The sequence below is a fragment of the Ostrea edulis genome, chromosome 4, assembly GCF_947568905.1.
Source record: "Ostrea edulis chromosome 4, xbOstEdul1.1, whole genome shotgun sequence".
Taxonomy (NCBI): domain Eukaryota; kingdom Metazoa; phylum Mollusca; class Bivalvia; order Ostreida; family Ostreidae; genus Ostrea; species Ostrea edulis.
The window spans coordinates 87,534,730-87,554,723 of record NC_079167.1 but is presented as its reverse complement, the minus strand read 5'-3'; the positions used below and the strand labels follow the sequence as shown (position 1 = coordinate 87,554,723).

Genomic DNA, 19,994 nt, shown 5'->3' with positions numbered 1-19,994 from the left:
GAGCTCCATTGATGTAAATGAAACAATCTCAATAAACTATTAAGATCCCAAAACTAGAGCTCCACCCCCACCCCTCCTTCATTTACCCCCTTCCCTCCCTCATTGAACCCCCTACCCTCCCTCATTTACCCCCTCCCTTCCCTCATTTAACCCCCCCCCCCCCCCTCATCTAACCCCCCTCTCTCATCTAAATCCCCCCCTTCACACAGAGGCACTTACTGTATAGCCCACAGGAACCTCCACTGGCCCCGACTCATTTTTCTTGGTCTGGCAGCTGATGTGGTAGAAGGTAAACAACAGGTGGTGTGAGTCTGTAAGTTTAGCTGGGAGCTTTATCTTGATCTCTTCGTAGAAATCAGGTGACTTGTTATGATACGTAACAGAAGTGTAGGCTTCTCTCGAGAGTTCTGGGCAGTTAGACTTCCCAAATATTGCCTAAAAACAACAAAATCAACCATCACAAAACAAAACTAAGATGTTTGTAAAATGTATACTGTAAATGTATTACATTTGGCTGTGTATTCTATTTAGCGCCTTTGGCGGAACGCAGCTTCCGCTAAATCAAGTACATCGCTAAATGCCATCCGTAAATCTAGATGTTTAAAGTAATTCAGGAATGCGCTAAATCAAATCTACGCCAACTTGTTGAAAAAACGATTTCCGCCAAATATCGTACACGCCAAATATAATACGTTTACAGTATATCCCCCCTTCCCTTGAATAGAAGAATTCAATCATAGAAGAACACAAATAAACAGGGAAGGGATCCCTAATATTTAGTCTGACAGACACAAAATCAAGAATCTAAAAAACAAGAGGCCCATGGGCCACATCGCTCACCTGAGTCACCTTGGCCCATATCTGAAGACTTTCCATAAATATTTGCATGTAAAACCTTAGTCCCTATCATGGCCCAAACTACCCTTTGCAAACTTGAATCTACACTATGTCAGAAAGCTTTCATGTAAATGTCAATTTCTTTGGCCCAATGGTTCTTGAGAAGAAGATTTTTAAAGCTTTTTCCTATATTTGTATGTAAAACTTTTATCCCCCTTGTGGCCCCATCCTACCCCCGGGGGCCATGATTTGAACAAACTTGAATCTGCATTATGTCAGGAAGCTTTCTTGTAAATATCAGCTTTTCTGACTCAGTGGTTATTGAGAAAAAGATTTTAACTATATATTTGTATGTAAAACTTTGATCTCCCTTGTGGCCCCATCCTACCCCCGGGGGCCATGATTTGAACAAACTTGAATCTGCATTATGTCAGGAAGCTTTCTTGTAAATATCAGCTTTTCTGACTCAGTGGTTATTGAGAAAAAGATTTTTCCTATATATTTGTATGTAAAACTTTGATCCCCTATTGTGGCCCCATCCAACCCCCGGGGCCCATGATTTGATCAAACTTGAATCTGCATTATGTCAGGAAGCTTTCATGTAAATCTCAGCTTTTCTGGCTTAGTGGTTCTTGAGAAGAAGATTTTTAAAAAATTTCCATGCATGTATATGTGTGCAAAACTTTGATCCCCCCTTGAGGCCCCATCCTACCACCGGGGGCCATGATTTGAACAAACTTGAATCTGCATTATGTCACAAAGTTTTCATGTTAAAATCAGCTTTTCTGACTCAGTGGTTCTTGAGAAGAAGATTTTAAAAGATTTTTCCTATATATTTGTATGTAAAACTTTGATCCCCTATTGTGGCCCCATCCAACCCCCGGGGCCCATGATTTGAACAAACTTGAATCTGCATTATGTCAGGAAGCTTTCATGTAAATCTCAGCTTTTCTGGCTTAGTGGTTCTTGAAAAGAAGATTTTTAAAGTTTTTCCCTATATATTTGTATGTAAAACTTTGATCCCCCCTTGTGGCCCCATCCTACCACCGGGGGCCATGATTTGAACAATATTGAATCTGCAATATGTCAGGAAGCTTTCAGGAAAATTTCAGCTCTTCTGGCCCAGTGGTTCTTGAGAAGAAGATTTTTAAATGACCCCACCCTATTTTTGCATTTTTGTGATTATCTCCCCTTTGAAAGGGACATGGCCCTTTATTTGAACAAACTTGAAAGCCCTTCACCCAAGGATGCTTTTGGCCATGTTTGGTTGAAATTGGCCCAGTGGTTCTGGAGAAGAAGATGAAAATGTGAAAAGTTTACAGACAGACAGACGGACAGAGAGACAGACGGATGCCGGACAAAATGTGATCAGAAAAGCTCACTTGAGCCTTCGACTCAGGTGAGCTAAAAAAGGGCAGTTAAGACTCTTAATGATTAAACAAAGATACAGTTAGATTTCAAAAAGAATAAAACTACAACAATCCCTAAACTAAGAACTTTTAAAAGAGGCACCATAAAATTAATCACTTTGTTTCTTGTTACAAAGAGAAATATGGAATCTACCTTGAGGGCACAACCCTCCTCTTCTCCAGACATGAACTGAATTTTGACAGCCAGATTTCTGGCAGAACCTTGTCTGTTACTGAAGTTCAGACTTCTCGGATACACAAACAGCAGATTCCTACAATAAACATTGTCAATGTACTCGCACACAGAAAATTCTAAAGCCTAACTGATTTGTCTACTGTGTGAAATATATGGATTTTTAGAAAAAGGTTGTAGATTATAAGAACTATCAATGATTAAGCTATTTCAATACCTGTAGGCTGTGTGGGGATTGTAAATTTCTCTGGATGGAAATTCCAAGATTTCCCGTGTGGGTCGGGTTTTCTCATCAGGGTAGGGCTCTACCTTGTACAATTCGGGGGTGAGCATGTACCGGGGTTCCTCGGGACAGGGAGAAATATCCAGCTTTAGGGTCCCTGACAAAAGACACAAACAGTATCTGACATGTACGCATATATTATCACTTACTGGTTAAAACAAAAAATTTAGAATTATCAAGATGTATTAAAGAACTGCTTGAAAGGTTAAAGGACAAGCAATATGTAAAACATATGTAGGACTAGCATGAATTAATATCAGGGTAAGTATTTTATTCTCTCTGCGGACATAACTGTTAGCTAGATTGATTAATAATGGATTTTTTATATCAAATGGGTTTTTTTCTCACAAAACTAAAGGTCTTACCAGGGATGCATTTGACCCTCTTGAGAACGCTTGATGGTCGTTTCAAATCAGCCAGAAATTTATAGAGATCTTCATCACTCAGCTTGTCTCCCTCCTAATCAAACAAAACACATCAGTGACTCTGAGGCTCCGACAATTCAAACAGTGCCTCATGCATCTATATATAACCCTACCAAAAGGTTCAGTCAGCAGCTTTATCCACATACATGTACAATACCTACCCTACCAAAAGGTTCAGTCAGCAGCTTTATCCACATACATGTACAATACCTAGTGGGGGATTTTGACGTTCGGAATATTTAGCTGACTTTTCTCAATGAAGGTAAATTAAAATCCTAAAGCTTTCTTGGCACAAAATCATTGAACAAGTGCACAAGCATATCATTTACATGATTAGAAATTTTGGCGCTTTCATTTTTCAAAAATTTTCTGCAGTAAACCTTCACTGAACCTGTATTGAAAAACTAAATGTTATGGCATATTCATACAATTATACAGTCAGCCTGTAATATTCAGTCAATTATACAGTCAGCCTGTAATATTCAGTCAATTATACAGTCAGCCTGTAATATTCAATTATACAGTCAGCCTGAAATATTCAGTCAATTATACAGTCAGCCTGTAATATTCAATTATACAGTCAGCCTGAAATATTCAGTCAATTATACAGTCAGCCTGTAATATTCAGTCAATTATACAGTCAGCCTGTAATATTCAGTCAATTATATAGTCAGCCTGTAATATTCAGTCAATTATACAGTCAGCCTGTAATATTCAGTCAATTATACAGTCAGCCTGTAATATTCAGTCAATTATACAGTCAGCCTGTAATATTCAGTCAATTATACAGTCAGCCTGAAATATTCAATTATACAGTCAGCCTGAAATATTCAATTATACAGTCAGCCTGCATATTCTTGTACATGTATTTACATGTGTATCTGTTGGGGATGTGCGATTTTACCAGTATATTGTGATAATTAGCCCCACAATACTTGTCGCGATACGACAGAGAAAAAGCTGGTATTTTTGGACGATTTCTAGACGATCAGTCCCATTACCAATCCGTCCCTTAGTCGATTCGTCCCAATACCGATCCGTTCCTAGACTATTCATCCCCTAGTTAATCCATCCTCAGGTCGATCCAGCCCTCAGAAAAAATAATCACCAAGTTTTTGAACTATTTTTCCCAAGTGCTTACATTTTAATGACGGATCAATTTGAAGATTAGCTTATACATCCTTGGTTTTAGTAGATCAAAAACTATTCCTAAGCTTTGAGCAATTCTTTTTCTTAAAAAAGCTTTCAATAGTTAGGTTAAGTTTGGATGATGAGTTAATTTTTTTGTGTTCAATAAAAGGTGTTATTCTTGCAATTAATGATTAAAGATTGTAAAACAAAGTAAAACTCTTAAAGTTTTAAAAAAGGTGTTTTCATAATGATTAATGGTCACATTTTTACATTGATTGCTGTACAAACTTAAATAACGATGTTTGTACGCTAATTTATGAGCACACTTTTTCACAATCACACTGATTATCATACTTCAAACAAAAATAATAAAGCCTAATTGTTGTATTTTATTTACATACCTAAATCCGACAGTTATTCAATTATAATCTAACTTCAGGGACCTAAAATTTGTTTTACAATGTATCTGCTAAATCAAAAACTTCCCTTTTTTTCTTAAGTAATTAATCATTTATCATATCTTTAATAAAAAGGTTTGGGGGAGCCGGATCTACGAAGTAAAATGGGCCGGGTCAACAATGGAACGGACCATCTAGGGACGGATCAACAGTGGGACAGATCAACCTGACACCTCTTTGGACATATGTAAATTCCGGAAAAGTTACGTTTATGTGTTATATTTAAAAATTAACTGTTACAAAAGTAACAAATAACAAGATGGCATTCGAACTAGTAATAGATTGCGAGTCATTTGATTATTATTTGATCTGATTTCTTTCTTCCTGTTATTTGTTTCATTTACAGTTACTTATACAAAATAAATGTTTGAAATAAATTGAATTTGGCTTTTTTGAGCTTTAACAACAAAGCAGTAATGAACAGAACAGACAATTAAGGAAAAACAGATTGTCCTAAAATATTGCGATATTATCATGATCGTGTGAAAAACTTCGTGATGTATCGCGATACAACATTTGTGGCGATACCGATCCCTAGTATCTGTGTTACTCCTATAACAGTGAAATGTGTCTAATCTGAACCGCAATGATGGACAAAACTTTGTGGCCGATCAGACAAGTTGTTGTATTGCATAGTATAAAAAACATGGGAAAAAAAATAAGGAATTAATCTGTATGTTATTTATTGATTAATTAAAGATAATTATAAACAATTCTAAAATTAAGAATCTCAGGGTAAGAATATCACACAAGTGTTGGTTAAACAAGTTTGCCTGTATTAGCAACAACAGCATTACGGCTATTCCAGAAATAAATACATGGGGGGGGGGGGGGGTCGGGAGGTACCTTTTGTATATACCAAGCACCCATAAAAAAAAATAAAAAAATTACCCCATGACCCATCAAATTTATAAACTCATTTTACAGTGACCCATCTAATTAAAATAAAAAACTAACCAGACCCACCACAAAAATATTTTTAAAAATGAAAACGGTACAAATCTCGCGAGGTTTTCGGGACAAACATTCTAGTCAATGACGCGGTAATGCCTGTGCGACATTGTATCACAGTAATTCTGAAGAAACGATGTCACATCAACAATCAAAGGCATCTATGGCGGGAATGTTGGAAAGATTGGGAGTCCAAACGATGCTATTATCATGAAATGGGTATGGATATGTTTTTCCACGAATCGTTCATCTTCTAATGGAGCCCACGCCCGGAGGCCTCTATATCACCACCACACTGACTGATAAATATAACGCATCGGTACCCTCGTATAAATCAACTAAGGTTTGCCTATTTTTATTAGAAAATGGAATACCTATTGGTTTCAAAATATTCCCAAATCGATGCACTGTAAACTGTAATAATCTACAGAACAGAGTTCGCCGCCATCACGTCCAAAGGGACCCTACTAAACGCGCCTCTAATTTGAAGAGTGCCGTAATGGAAAGTTATGCGCTGCAAAGAGCGACAACTCGAATAGTTCTACGTTACTTCCGATTTCCGATTTCGAAAGCACGTTTTCAATTTTCCCTCCAACGTTTTGTAACCAACACGACAACAGCGACAATAAAAATATTCTGAAAACTCAACACCCACGTGGCACAAAATAAAACAATAGAAACTACCCACTACCCATAATAAATATTTTTTTAACAGTCCAATCACGGACCAAATAAAATCTGAAAAAATACAACCACCCACACAAAAAAATATCATTTGCCGCCCGACCCCCCCATTTGATCATTTCTGGAACAGCCCTTAGCCTAATGCCTTCATGTATCTTATTTATAAGCATCAGCCTTTCATCACAGATATCTCTTTTCAGCATTACCAATGAACAACATCAATGTTACAAGTAACTTTATTATACTTTCATGTAAACTACTCGAACCTGATTGGTCGAGAAGCATTTGAAAAAACATATTGTTACCCTCAGAGAACAGAAAACACGCGCCCCAGGGTAATAGTATCTAGCAACGGGTAACAGTACTTGACAACGGGTGATATTATAAAAAATTATCACATGCGTCAAATTTATGTGCGTACGGTTCGCCATAGATTGCTAGACGACGTCGTTTGTAATAAACACGAGTACCCGCATTGAAATACATGTATATAAATATTGCATGTATTTGAGGGTAACATTGAAAATTTTCACCCCGAGAAAACCATTGTCAACCGAGGCGTAGCCGAGGTTGAGAATGGTTTCTCGAGGGGTGAAAATTTCAATGTTACCCTCAAATACATGCAATATTTGTTTTATTATACTGAATGTTATGTAAACTGGGAAGCAGAAAAACTTACGTCTGTTGACATTTGATCAATCACTGTCGTGCGATATTTCGTATTTCGATGCGGGTACTCGCGTTTATTACAAACGCTCAAACGACGTCGTCTAGCAATCTACGGCGAACCATACGCGCATAAATTTGACACATGTGATAATATGTTATAATATCACCCGTTGTCAAGTACTGTTACCCGTTGCTAGATACTATCACCCTGAGTCGCGTTTTTTCTGTTCTCAGAGGGTAACAATATGTTTTTTCAAATGCTTCTCGACCAATCAGGTTCGAGTATTTTACATGAAAGTATAATAATACGAAATATCGCATGACAGTGATTGATCAAATGTCAACAAACGTAAGTTTTTATACTTTCCAGTTTACATAGCATTCAGTATAATAAAACAAATATTGCATGTAGTTGAGGGTAACATTGAAATTTTCACCCCTCGAGAAACCATTGTCAATCTCGGCTACGCCTTGGTTGACAATGGTTTTCTCAGGGTGAAAATTTTCAATGTTACCCTCAACTACATGCAATATTTATATAATGTTACCTGAGCAATATCTGTTTTACTTGTCTAATAACAATTTTACCTGTACATTATCTGTTACCTGTGTAATATCTACAATCCCTGTGTTTAAGTGTTACCTGTTTGAAGAAACTGGACACTGTCAAAGTGACCGGTCTGAAGTTGTCTAGACTCGGGCCGTAATCATCCCCAGAGTACATCCCCCGCCTCTCACTGCGACCTCGCTCCATTGATCCCCGTCGGGTGGAAGAGAATTCGTCTTTATTTCTCCGGCGGAAGCTGTCAAACTGACCGGGGATACTGGATACCGATCTCCTGTCTACAAACACAGACACCAAAGTTTGGTCATTATGCTTTAATATCAATAACACCAAAATTACAGTCCTTTGTGTTTCTTTAATTTGTTAAATGCAAAATAAAATCTAAAAAATCATACAATTAATTTGAACAGAATGCATTTCCATTTCACTTTGTTTTTGTAATCAATCATCAATCTATGCCTTCAGGGGAAGTACACCATTGGTTGTATCTTGAAACATTTTTTTCTGATTGAATGGGTATGGTGCCATTCCCAAATAGGAAGGAAATAGAACAATGATCTGTTGATGAATGAACTGACCCAGACTGGCAGATCGAGAGGGTTCAGTCTCACAAGATTTATCTGCATCCTGGCCCCCTGTAGCTCCAGTAACAATATTCATTAAGTAGATGGCGGTCCAAGCAAACGGCATTCTGTACTTTCCAAGTCGATCACAGAACTGTGCAGCATTAGACTTCAGACGATCTTCCTTGGCCTGTGAAATTCACATTGAAAGGTAATCAGGACATCTTTATGTACCAGAATGAGTATATACAAGTAAGTATACATACATATAATTATATCTCAAGTTTATTAAACTCTACAAGACAACCTACTATTGCTGAAAGTTTCAAACTAATTTTGCAAGAATGTAAAACTGATGAAGTGATTGTATAATTAAGTGTGAAATATAAATTTAAATTTCCCTGAATTCATGGTACGTATAACTATGTGGAATCCGTACATCATCATCTGATTACCTTGTCCTCTTTCATGTAGGGTTCAGCACATTCCCCGATGTCACCTTGTTGCAAGACCTTCTCAAGCTGTTTAAAGAGTTACCAAACTTGAAGAATGTATAATTTTATACGTACTAAAAATGTTTGTCAAAAGTAGCAATGATTGTGAAACTTACATGTAAGTGCAATCTGATGTGTTAAGAAATTACTGCTTTGTAAAACAAGTAATTCAATATACATTTATACAAATAGTCTGAAGAAAATAAGCTTCAATCTCCGTACCCTGATGACAAACATTCTACCCACCCTGATTACAAGCATTCCACCTACCCTAATGACAAGAAAAACATCGGGAGAGGGATACGTGATACTGAAACTGGCTGCTCGAGACATTGTGGACACGTCAGAGTGCTGGATGTGCATCACAATCATCTTCTTCTGCTCGTCTTGATTCACATCAAAGTAAAAGTTCTCGGATATCTGTAATCATTAAGTAAAAGTTCTCGGATAAACATAATCAGTAAGTGAAAAATATCTGTAACCAGGAAGTAAAAGTTCTTCGATATCTGCAATTCTACAATATATGTAACCAGGAAGTAAAAGTTCTTTGGTATCTGTAATCCATAAGTAAAAGTCCATGAAGCAAAAGTTCTTTGTTATCTGAAATAAATAAGTAAAGGTTCTCCAATAACTGAAATCAGCAAGCGGAAGATCTTTGATATCTGTAACCAGGAAGCAAAAGTTCTCCAATATCTGTAACCAGGAAGTACAGCTTTTTTTTTAACATTTGTAATCTGTAAGTTGTTTTATTATGTGTCACCTAAAGATTCAAATATTAGTACTTTTTCATAAATATCAAAAACACATTAAAACCTACAGTTATTGAATGGAAAATTCTGTGTATAGAATAAACTCTGTTATAAAAAATCATGAAGAAGTGGTTATAAATATGAAAAAGGAATTTTAGTTTGAATGTACAAAACTATGGCAACACATGTCGCCTGAAATTCCTTATAAAACCAGATTCCCTGAATGATGTTCAACATAAATACCTTTTTCTTCTCTCTAGCATCATACAAGGCCATTGTAGCAAATAGTGGTTCAAACTCTAACTCCAATCTATTGTAAAAATCAAAAAATCAAACAAATGACATATACAAATAGTGGTTCAAACTCTAACTCCAATCTATTGTAAAAATCAAACAAATGACATATACAAATAGTGGTTCAAACTCTAACTCCAATCTATTGTAAATATCAAACAAATGACATTCACAATGCAAAAAACAAAATGCCACAATCATCTTGTTCCGATAATATCATTCTCTCTCTCTATCTCTCTCTCACATCATTCTCTCTCTCTCTCTCTCTCTCTGACTCTCTCTCTCTCTGACTCTCTCTCTCTCTCTCTGTGTTTCTCATTGTGTCTATTTCTCAATTTCATTTATCCTCACTTAACACCTGTTTATCTTTTTCTCCCTATTTCTCTCTCTGTTTCTCTCTCTCTTTTTCTCCCTATTTCTCTCTCTGTTTCTGTCTTTCTCTTTATTCTAGAACTGAATCTTACTTGAGTTGAAGGCACTTGACAATGATTCTGTGACCAAAATGTTCTTGGGGGATGGGTGGAGATGATCTTCTCTCCATCAAGTCCTCCTATATCAAGACAAAATGATTTTAATTCAATCTGTGTACCAGTAAATAATTGCAGTAAATACAATGTGCACCATACACTGGTTAATACTGCATCACTAGGCAAAGAGATAGCTATGTTAGAAAAAAAAAAGTAAAAGTCATTATAAGCAGAGAGAGAGAGAGAGAGAGACAGTTGGACTGGTATATCCCAATTTTTTCCCAGAGAGCTACAGATCAGAGCTATTATAGTTCTTCATTTACGGATCAAATGCATTTATTCTATTTTCATGTATTTGCAACAGTAAAATTGTAACATACAGCATATTTTAATTTAATCACAACAATTCATGTAGTTTGAAATCACTTTCAGAACTACTAGTGAACTTGGTTCATTAAACAATTACTGATTTCTTTTATTACCCTCAAACTTTAAGAACTCCCCAACTTTTTACCATATCCTTAATTTTGTAGTCTCATTTTGCTGCTGTTTAATTTTTATTATTTTCACTGTACATAAAAAATGTGATATTGAAACCACAATGAATTTAAACCTAGCACAACATTTACATATAGCAGTCATATAATAGGATTTTGACAAGAAACTGTGAGAATAAGCAAGAATGCAATTAAATCATCATTCGTTAGTGTTTGTTTTCCTGTAGTGCTCTCTCATTAATTAAATCATTCATTAATGACTGTTTTCCTGTAGTGCTCTCTGATTAATTAAATCATTCGTTAGTGATTGTTTTCCCACTCTCTAATTAATTAAATCATTCATTAGTGATTATTTTCCCACTCTCTGATTAATTAAATCATTCATTAGTGACTGTTTTCCCTTAGCACACTCTTGATTAATTAAATCATTCATTAGTGATTGTTTTCCCGTAGCGCTCTCTGATTAATTAAATCATTCGTTAATGATTGTATTCCTGTAGCACTCTCTAATTAATTAAATCATTCGTTAGTGATTATTTTCCCACTCTCTGATTAATTAAATCATTCATTAGTGATTGTTTTCCTGTAGTGCTCTCCAATTGTAATTAAACATTCGTTAGTGATTGTTTTCCGGCTCTCTGATTAATTAAATCATTCATTAGTGATTGTTTTCCCGTAGCGCTCTCTAATTTGAAGACTGTGACAGACCTCATCCTCGCCTGGAAACAGGCTGAACAGCGTGTCCTCTCGATTTTCCTGCCGATACTTTCTGTTGTCGGTGTCAATTTGTTCGTATGAAACCTGGTCAAACAGATGTGGGAGGAGTTGATCACCCTGTGAAGACTTCAAGTCAAAGATACTGCTGGCCCAGCTTCCCCTCGGAACAGAGTTCATATGGATGGACTGTCTTTTGTTAATGCCATCCTAAAAATCAGTAAAACTCTGTAAATTTCTGAACAACTAATTTCCACAAGACTTTATTTCTACAACATTGTTATTGTGTGAATTACAATGTCCAAAGAAATTTTTATGAAAAAATTCATATTACACATGAATAATATTAATCAAAATCCAAAAAGGTTGAAATAACAAAATTTTCCAAAAGAACAATGCCACAACTTTCTTGAAAAGAAGAAACAATACAAATAAAATAAGCTGTATAACACTATCATATAAAGGGTTTTAACAGAATGATCAGTAACAGAATAACCCTGTTATACTCAGTAACAGAATGATCAGATGAAGTACTGCACCTCTGACCCGTCATCCTGTGCGTCCTCGATGTCCACTTCGTATTCCTGCAGGAAAGTATCTTCCTCTCCACATAATTTCTCTTTGCTGCATACACTAGAGCTGTATCTGTGATACCGCCGTGTAATCACCGTGTAGTCTGCCGTGTACCGCCTGGCCAGGTCAAACACAAACTCATCAGCATCGGGCCTGCCAATTCAAATACAGAAACACTGTAAGTACAACACATCCATTTGTCTTAAATTTCAGTATTTTATACAAACTTTCAAAATTTTTGTTTTCACTGAGTTTAAGGTTCCCAACCCGAGCTCAGGCACAATGGGATTGACCGTCCGACATTTCCTTGGGACACTGTGAACATCGACATCATCCTCTGGGTACAAAATGAGGTCCCTAAAAGGATCCCTCTCCACAGTACAGGAATTTTGGAGGACAAACTCCTCATAGTCTGGGGGGTCTACTACATCTGTCAGAGGCACCTGAAGGGGAAAAAACCCAGCAAATAAGACCATAGTATTTCAGTGAGTTTAATCATTATGGATGAATAAATGGATTGGGCAACAGACTGTGTCTATGAATATGTTTTCTATGAAAGGAACTATCAGGTCATAAACTTAACCCTGATGTAGACCAATTATCACATACTAAAACTAGAACTATCAGGTCATAAACTTAACCCTGACATAGACCAATTATCACATACTAAAACTAGAACTATCAGGTCATAAACTTAACCCTGATGTAGACCAATTATCACATACTAAAACTAGAAATAACGGAAATAAAACAGAACATAGTCACAAAACTACAAATACAGTAAAATATCTGTATCTCGAATATGGTTTATCTCGAATACCCCGCTTGAGTCGAAGTCGACCGCTGGTCCCGGCCGTTTTCCCTATATAAATGATTTAAAAAACTTCTGATATTTCGAACACGGTAATCTCGAATACCCCGCTTATGTCGAAGTATTTTCAAGGTCCCTTGCCCTAAATTCACCTAGTTTATCTCGAAGTGCAGTCAATTTTTCCGCTCTGCTTACCATACCTGGCGTCGTAAGTCACAAATTCACACCTGCGGATACACCAATTATAATTAATGACCGCTAATCCATGCTCGCCTTTTCCGAGTAGACCCAGGTCACCATAAATAGTTCAACAGCTTGGGTGATTAGTGAAGCCTTCCAACATTACGGATTAAATCCACCGCCAATTATGAACTAACACGCCCGATTCCAGGGAGGGTGTTTTGAAGGACACATGCTATATCATTAACATGTGGATTAGATAAACGCACAAAACTGTCGAAGTGTGCTTGAAGGTAATGCTCATAATACCGATATTGCATTTAATAATACACGCTTCGTCATTAAAACTAGGACAGAAAAAAACACGAAATTTCATTTAATTAACATTTAAGTTGTTTTTTTTTAAATCCGTCTTTTTTGTTTCTTACGTGATAGGTTCTTTCACTAGAACGCAATAGCTACATCCCAATCGAGCCTAGACATTAGTAAACTTAAAGTAAGCATACAAGCATGATCATCTAACATATTGTAAATTCAATGGGATGTTTATATATATTAAAAAAAAAACGAAATGATGGTCTTTGAAATTCTGCCATATCAATTTATCAACTTGCATTAAACTATTAGAAATGGCAACGGGGTTGTTGTTTATAATGCAAATCTCATACTATGCATCAAATATCCACCTTCAAAAAAAAATTTATTCAAGATCGATTTTGGATATCTCAAACCCCTGGATATCTCGAAGTTTTTTCGAGGTCCCCCGGACTTCGAGATAGAGATATTTTACTGTACCTGTAATAGAAATAAAAAAAAAAAAAACAGTCATAAAACTAGAAAGAATGGAAACAAAACAGAACATAGTAACAAAAGTAGCAAATGAAACAACTCTGCTCATGGCTATTTGCTGATCTTCATGACAAAGTTTGACAATAACAACTTAGTTCAATATAATCATGCATCGTCCTTTGCGTAGGAAGGACTTCATCAGATCAAATCAGGTCCTACCAGACATAGAATGAACAGTCAATTCCAATAGTCTCACAAGCAATATATGTAGTCTCAAAAACAATAGTCTCACAAGCATTAATAGTCTCACAAGCAATGCTTGAAGCTAACTTTTTATGTCACCAGTCCAGCCGGACTGATGGGGTATAATTTAAACCAGTCCGCAGAAAAAATTACCAGTCCAACAGAGTTTTCCAGAAATAATCAAATATATTTTGTTGATATCATTAAAATGAACTTTAACTCATTATGCCTCAGACAATATGGTAACACTTAAATGTGGGATTTATATTTACCAATCAGATTCGTCCAAATGATCAAACAGATCGAAGCATGCCAAATGTGTATGAAATTTCATATCAAGTGTATTTTCCAAAATGATGCTTTAGAAAATTAACCAGTCCCATCGGAGTGACTAAAACAAATGTATGTCAGTTCGCCAGACTTTTAGCCAGTCACAGACTGACGGACATAGGTTAATTTCGAGCCCTGACAAGCAATAGTCTCATAAGCAATGGTCTCAAAAACAATAGTCTCACAAGCATTAATAGTCTCACAAGCATTAATAGTCTCACAAGCAATAGTCTCACAAGCATTAAAAGTCTCACAAACAATAGTCTCACAACCAATGGTCTCACAACCAATGGACTCACAACCAATGGTCTCACAAACAATAGGCTCACAAGCAATAGTCTCACAAACAATAGTCTAACAAACAATAGTCTCACAAGCAATAGGCTCACAAACAATAGTCTCACAACCAATGGTCTCACAAGCAATGGTCTCACAAACAATAGACTCACAAGCAATAGGCTCACAAACAATAGTCTCACAACCAATGGTCTAACAAACAATAGTCTCACAAACAATAGGCTCACAAGCAACAGGCTCACAAACAATAGTTTCACAACCAATGGTCTAACAAACAATAGTCTCACAAGCAATAGGCTCACAAACAATAGTCTCACAAACAATAGTCTCACAACCAATGGTCCCACAAGCAATAGTCTCACAAACAATAGACTCACAAGCAATAGTCTCACTAGCAATTGTCTCACAACAAACAATCAATTCTAATAGTCTTAAAAGGAACACTCAATAGTCTGACAGAGACAGACAGATCTAATAGTAAGATATCTTTATCTAATGTTCATCTTTCACTGTTGGATGTACACACTTACAGTGAGATTAAGTCCACTGGCACATCGCGTGAGGTCAGAGGTCGAGTAGATTGTAGATGACACTGCCCTCCTGACCTCAGCAGCTCCTTGTCTGAAATTGAAAATACAAACACAAATATCAATGTCTTGATAACTGTAAAAAAGCACATTCATTTTTACTTTAAATCAGTATATTCAGACTTATTTCTACTAAATTTGGTTGTAACATCAAAATTTCTAAATTATAAGAAGAAAACTGTTAGGCCAAAAAAAAACAAAAAAAAAACAATAGTTTCTCAGGTACCGCTGCATCCATTGAAAAGGTACTGCATGGAATTTTTCTTTCAATTTTTATTCATTTTGTTTATCTATGCAAATGAAGTAACTCTCTTGTTTTAGATTTTATGCAAAACTGTCAGAAGGTTTTAATAAAATTGGAAGTATAATTCTGATCAAATGATTTTTAAATGTATACTCATTTATGTGTAAGTGTTTAAGAACAAAAAATGTTTGTAAAACATAATATATATGCCCCCCATGGTGCAAAACTGAAAAGGGTTATACACATGCATCATTTAATTGATAGTAGTGCCAAAACAATTCAAGATAATGAACGGATATCTTCCTATTATCAAGAGTTGATTGACCCTTGGTCTTTGACTACGTGACCCAAAAATCAATAGGGGTCATCTACTCCTTAGGATGTACCAGTGTACCAAGTTCAATATCTGTCTAGCAAAGGGTTCTCAAGACATTGAACAGACAGTATATTCCTATGTCCAGTTTTACCCTTGACCTATGATCATGTGACCTCAAAATCAATAGGGGTCATATACTCCTTAGGATGTACCAAGTTTGATGTCTATTTAGCAAAAGGTTCTCAAGATATTGTACAGACAGTACTTTCCTATGTCCAGTTTGACCCTCGACCACGTGACCTCAAAATCAACAAGGTTCATCTACTCCTTAGCGTGTACCAGTGTACAAAGTTTGATGTCTGTTAATGAAAGGGTTCTGAAGATATTATGGACAGTATCTTCCTATGTCCAGAGTGAATTGACCCTTGACCTTTGATCTTTCAACCTGAAAATCAATAGGGGTCCTCTTCTAACCATAACCAATCTACACATGAAATATCATTACAATCAAAAGAAAGGTTCTAAATATATTGAGTGGACAACATGTGGTCTACCGACCATGGTCTACTGACCAACATATCGACAGATGCAAAGCAATATCTTTGAAGGGGGCATAAATAATAGTATACACTTAATAGTAAGTAATGCGAAGCTATCATTTTTTTTTAAAATCAAGATTCCATTGCTTATTCTATACAAATATGTACATGATAAAGAAAAGTAACTCGTGCTACAGTCAACATAAACAGGAAAGATAACTTACTCAACAGCTGTATTAAAAAAAATAATGATAAAAAAGAAATACCTGCCTGCCTCATCAAATTTGAATTTTATTGCTGGAAAAACTATCTATTATTATTTCATTTTTTTTTTGGCCTTAGATTTTCTTATCTTTTATTCAAAAAAATTTTGAATGATATGATTTCAAGAGATAATTTTGTTTTCAAAAAAGACAATAAAAAAATTTATTGCATAATTAGAGACACATAAAACCCATACAGTTTCTGGCATAAAACATACAAAAAAAATATCTAAAAATAGGGAACAAATCCTTGCTGAAAACTATCACTTGACTTCTCATGTAAACTACTATTTAGAACATTTTGTATACTGCCACCTCATGATGCACCTAGAGGACAACACCATACTCACCAACCTAAACCATGGCTTCAGGTCCGAGTATTCATGTTCTCACCAACCTAAACCATGGCTTCAGGTCCGAGTATTCATGTCCTCACCAACCTAAACCATGGCTTCAGGTCCGAGCATTCATGTAAATCCATACTCACCAACCTAAACCATAGCTTCAGGTCCGAGTATGCATGTAAATTTGTACTCACCAACCTAAACAATGGCTTCAGGTCCAATTATTCATGTAAATTTGTACTCACCAACCTAAATCATGGCTTCAGGTCCGATTATTCATGTAAATTTGTACTCACCAACCTAAACCATGGCTTCAGGTCCGATTATTCATGTAAATTTGTCCTCACCAACCTAAACCATGGCTTCAGGTCCGATTATTCATGTAAATTTGTCCTCATCAACCTAAACCATGGCGTACGTCAGGTCCGAGTATTCATGTAAATTTGTACTCGTCAACCTAAACCATGGCTTCAGGTCCGAGCATTCGGGTAAATTCCAACTACTGGTCACCATGAAGGTGAGTATATGATAACAACATCCACATAGACTGAGATTCTTTTAAACCATTTGACACCATCATGTCATACCAGACATTATTGTACAAACTAGTTTACAGCATAAATGGTAGCACTTCCTCACAGTGTACGACTGGAGGGCTTTAAACCAGCCCTCAGCGACAGTGTTTTGACCTGAGAACTGTTGAGGGCTTTAAATCGGCCCTCAGTTCATACTACTCCAACTTGTAGTCTCTCACCTGCTGCAATATTTACCCTAAATAGGATCTGCAATGTATATACGAAATAAAAACATGGGGACTTGCTAACTTTGATCAGGCTGTGTTTATCCTGTGATGATTTCCAATGAATTGTCTCATTCTTGTCTTCTTTTTTTTTTTACTAGATAACAACATTGTTAATATTGGTAAACGCAGCAGTTCGTATAATTTTTTGCCTTTTCGGTCCAACCATTGGATTGGTCTACAGATTCATCTTGTGTTTGTCCACTAAATAATTTGAATTCGAATTCGATGAATACTGCCTTATCAATTGTCTACTTGTTAAATCTTTTTTTATCTGTATCATTTACTTACAATATATTCTTTGCATGAAATACGAAACCTGACTAAACACAATAAAGCAAGAATGTCTATATACAACAGAGGAAATTCGCGTTGTTACTGCACCTTTACTTTTGATTTTCGAAAACGACAGGACCAGAACTGTTTAAAGTTATAAATACACGAGTTTCTTAATAAATACTTACTTGTTGAGTTTTTGAGCAAAGGCTCTTTGTTGAATCGGCGCAGCCGACATGTTTGCCGTCTGCCGAATTACTCACTTCCTCACTGGTTTCATCTTACGAGGAGCGAGGGGCGGATCTAAACAGAGGCTGTAGATTAGATTTGTAGCGAATGTGAGTGTAACTTAGGATCTGATGGCTAACTAGCCCTGGGATACAGCAAGCAGCAGACATTATTACGAGTCCCATGATATTAAAAAAGAAAGAAAAAAGTCTTCCTCTAAACATACTAAATACAGGATGACATTTTTTTTTTATTACTTGTAACTATTTAGGAATGAAGGAGAAAATGCAGAAGACCACGAGCACCTGAAGTGTGGATAGCAAGTGTAAATCTTATGTACATGTGTACATGTACATACCCCCCCCCCCCCTTCAAGAATGAAATTATATTTAATACAGAAAATTTTTAACCAATAAAGAAGTAGTACGGTTTTGGCCAAAATCTGCCAAGCTTTTATGGAGGAAAATATGTTATTTCCCCACCGATCATCCTCATAATATATAAGTCGTTCTGAATAATCAGTTTCTACCTTCTGTAAGCTTTTGAGATTAATGCACTTGTGAGATATTAATATAGGCATTAGTATCTCACAAGTGGTCTTCTCAAAAATAAATTATTGGTTTTGTATAAACATAATTTCATTCTAGAACGAGGTATGTACATAAGATCCACACTTTTTACAAAAGAACTTACGACTTACGACCAACTTTGCATACTGGAATTTACCAGTTTATTGTAAGATCATATATATATTCACTCCAAATGCAAATTTTTTAAACAAAAATGTTGAAAATTAAGCCTTAGAAAAGTTTTACTTCATTCATTCAAAGTAATAACTGTGTAATAAAATTTAAGACTTGCGACTTTGTCGTAAGTTGTTTTGTAAAACGGGTGGACCAGACCGGGGTTCGAATCTATACTTAGTTATCATGCGACCAATCGAACGATCCCCCAGACACGTATATATGAGGCCTATAGCGTTGTTTTTCAGTGTGTGTGTGTGTGTGTGTGTGTGTGTGTGTGTGTGTGTGTGCTTACATATATTTACATTCACCAAATCTTTTCTCTTATATTTCTTTTGACATTGTTTTCATCATACAATGAATGCATGTTTGTTGCAAACTAGTTTGATCCGGGTTATTTTGGGGGTTTTTTTTGTACCACCTTTCTGTGTAATAATTACCAAATATGCAGTGTCATCAAGGTCAAAGGGTTTAACGTAACGAATGGGTCAACCATGATATTTTATTACTTAAATCTGGTTTATTTTTTAAGAAATACATAAAAATATTGTAACGTGCAGCTGTCACCCAGCCGTTGCTTAACTTGCGTGATCAAGAGAGACACTCTACCACATCATCAGAAAAGCTAAGCTCACTAGCGAGACAGTATAAGTTCCCTCTTAAACTGTCTGCTACACTTACCCCCACACGGGGAAGCTTCGTCCCGAAGCTTAATTAGTGCGAGTTCTCTCCGAGTGTTTGACACCTGCTCAGCAACGGCATCAGCCATTCTCAACGACAACCACCATCGTCCCCGGACAAATCCACATCCATACCCAGAGCTCCAAAGAGACACTCTGCCAAGTGCTGGTCATGTTCACCGTTGCTGAACTGCGTGGTCAAGAGAGACACTCTACCACATCACTAGAAAAGCTAGCTCTCTAGCGAGGCAGTATTTAAGTTCCCTCTTATACTGTCCGTTGCATTATAAACAATAAAATGTCTTTCTTTGTTTCTTCATCGAGTGATGAAGATAGCAATCATTGCAGGAATTTTTTTTTACATTTTTT

General features: G+C 36.3%; 1 protein-coding gene across 3 annotated transcripts in view; it reads right to left on the bottom strand.

Annotated features, from left to right (window-relative positions):
- Positions 1–18,291, bottom strand: part of LOC125668176 (dedicator of cytokinesis protein 7-like) — a 77,501-nt gene extending 59,210 nt beyond the window's left edge. For 2 of the 3 annotated variants that reach the window (XM_056164127.1, XM_056164128.1), the window contains exons 1-15: positions 18,163–18,290; positions 15,137–15,227; positions 12,224–12,399; positions 11,923–12,109; positions 11,378–11,593; positions 10,170–10,255; positions 9,655–9,721; positions 8,933–9,082; positions 8,624–8,689; positions 8,184–8,358; positions 7,684–7,883; positions 3,088–3,181; positions 2,657–2,819; positions 2,401–2,518; positions 220–435 (exon numbers count right to left, since the gene is read on the bottom strand). In XM_056164127.1, coding sequence (XP_056020102.1) covers positions 220–435; positions 2,401–2,518; positions 2,657–2,819; positions 3,088–3,181; positions 7,684–7,883; positions 8,184–8,358; positions 8,624–8,689; positions 8,933–9,082; positions 9,655–9,721; positions 10,170–10,255; positions 11,378–11,593; positions 11,923–12,109; positions 12,224–12,399; positions 15,137–15,227; positions 18,163–18,212 — 2,055 coding nt within the window. In that variant the 5' untranslated portion in view covers positions 18,213–18,290. Of the gene's footprint in view, positions 1–219; positions 436–2,400; positions 2,519–2,656; positions 2,820–3,087; positions 3,182–7,683; positions 7,884–8,183; positions 8,359–8,623; positions 8,690–8,932; positions 9,083–9,654; positions 9,722–10,169; positions 10,256–11,377; positions 11,594–11,922; positions 12,110–12,223; positions 12,400–15,136; positions 15,228–18,162 lie in introns of all 3 variants that reach the window. The other variant, XM_056164129.1, reaches the window with a different exon arrangement.
- Positions 18,292–19,994: the final 1,703 nt, after the last annotated feature.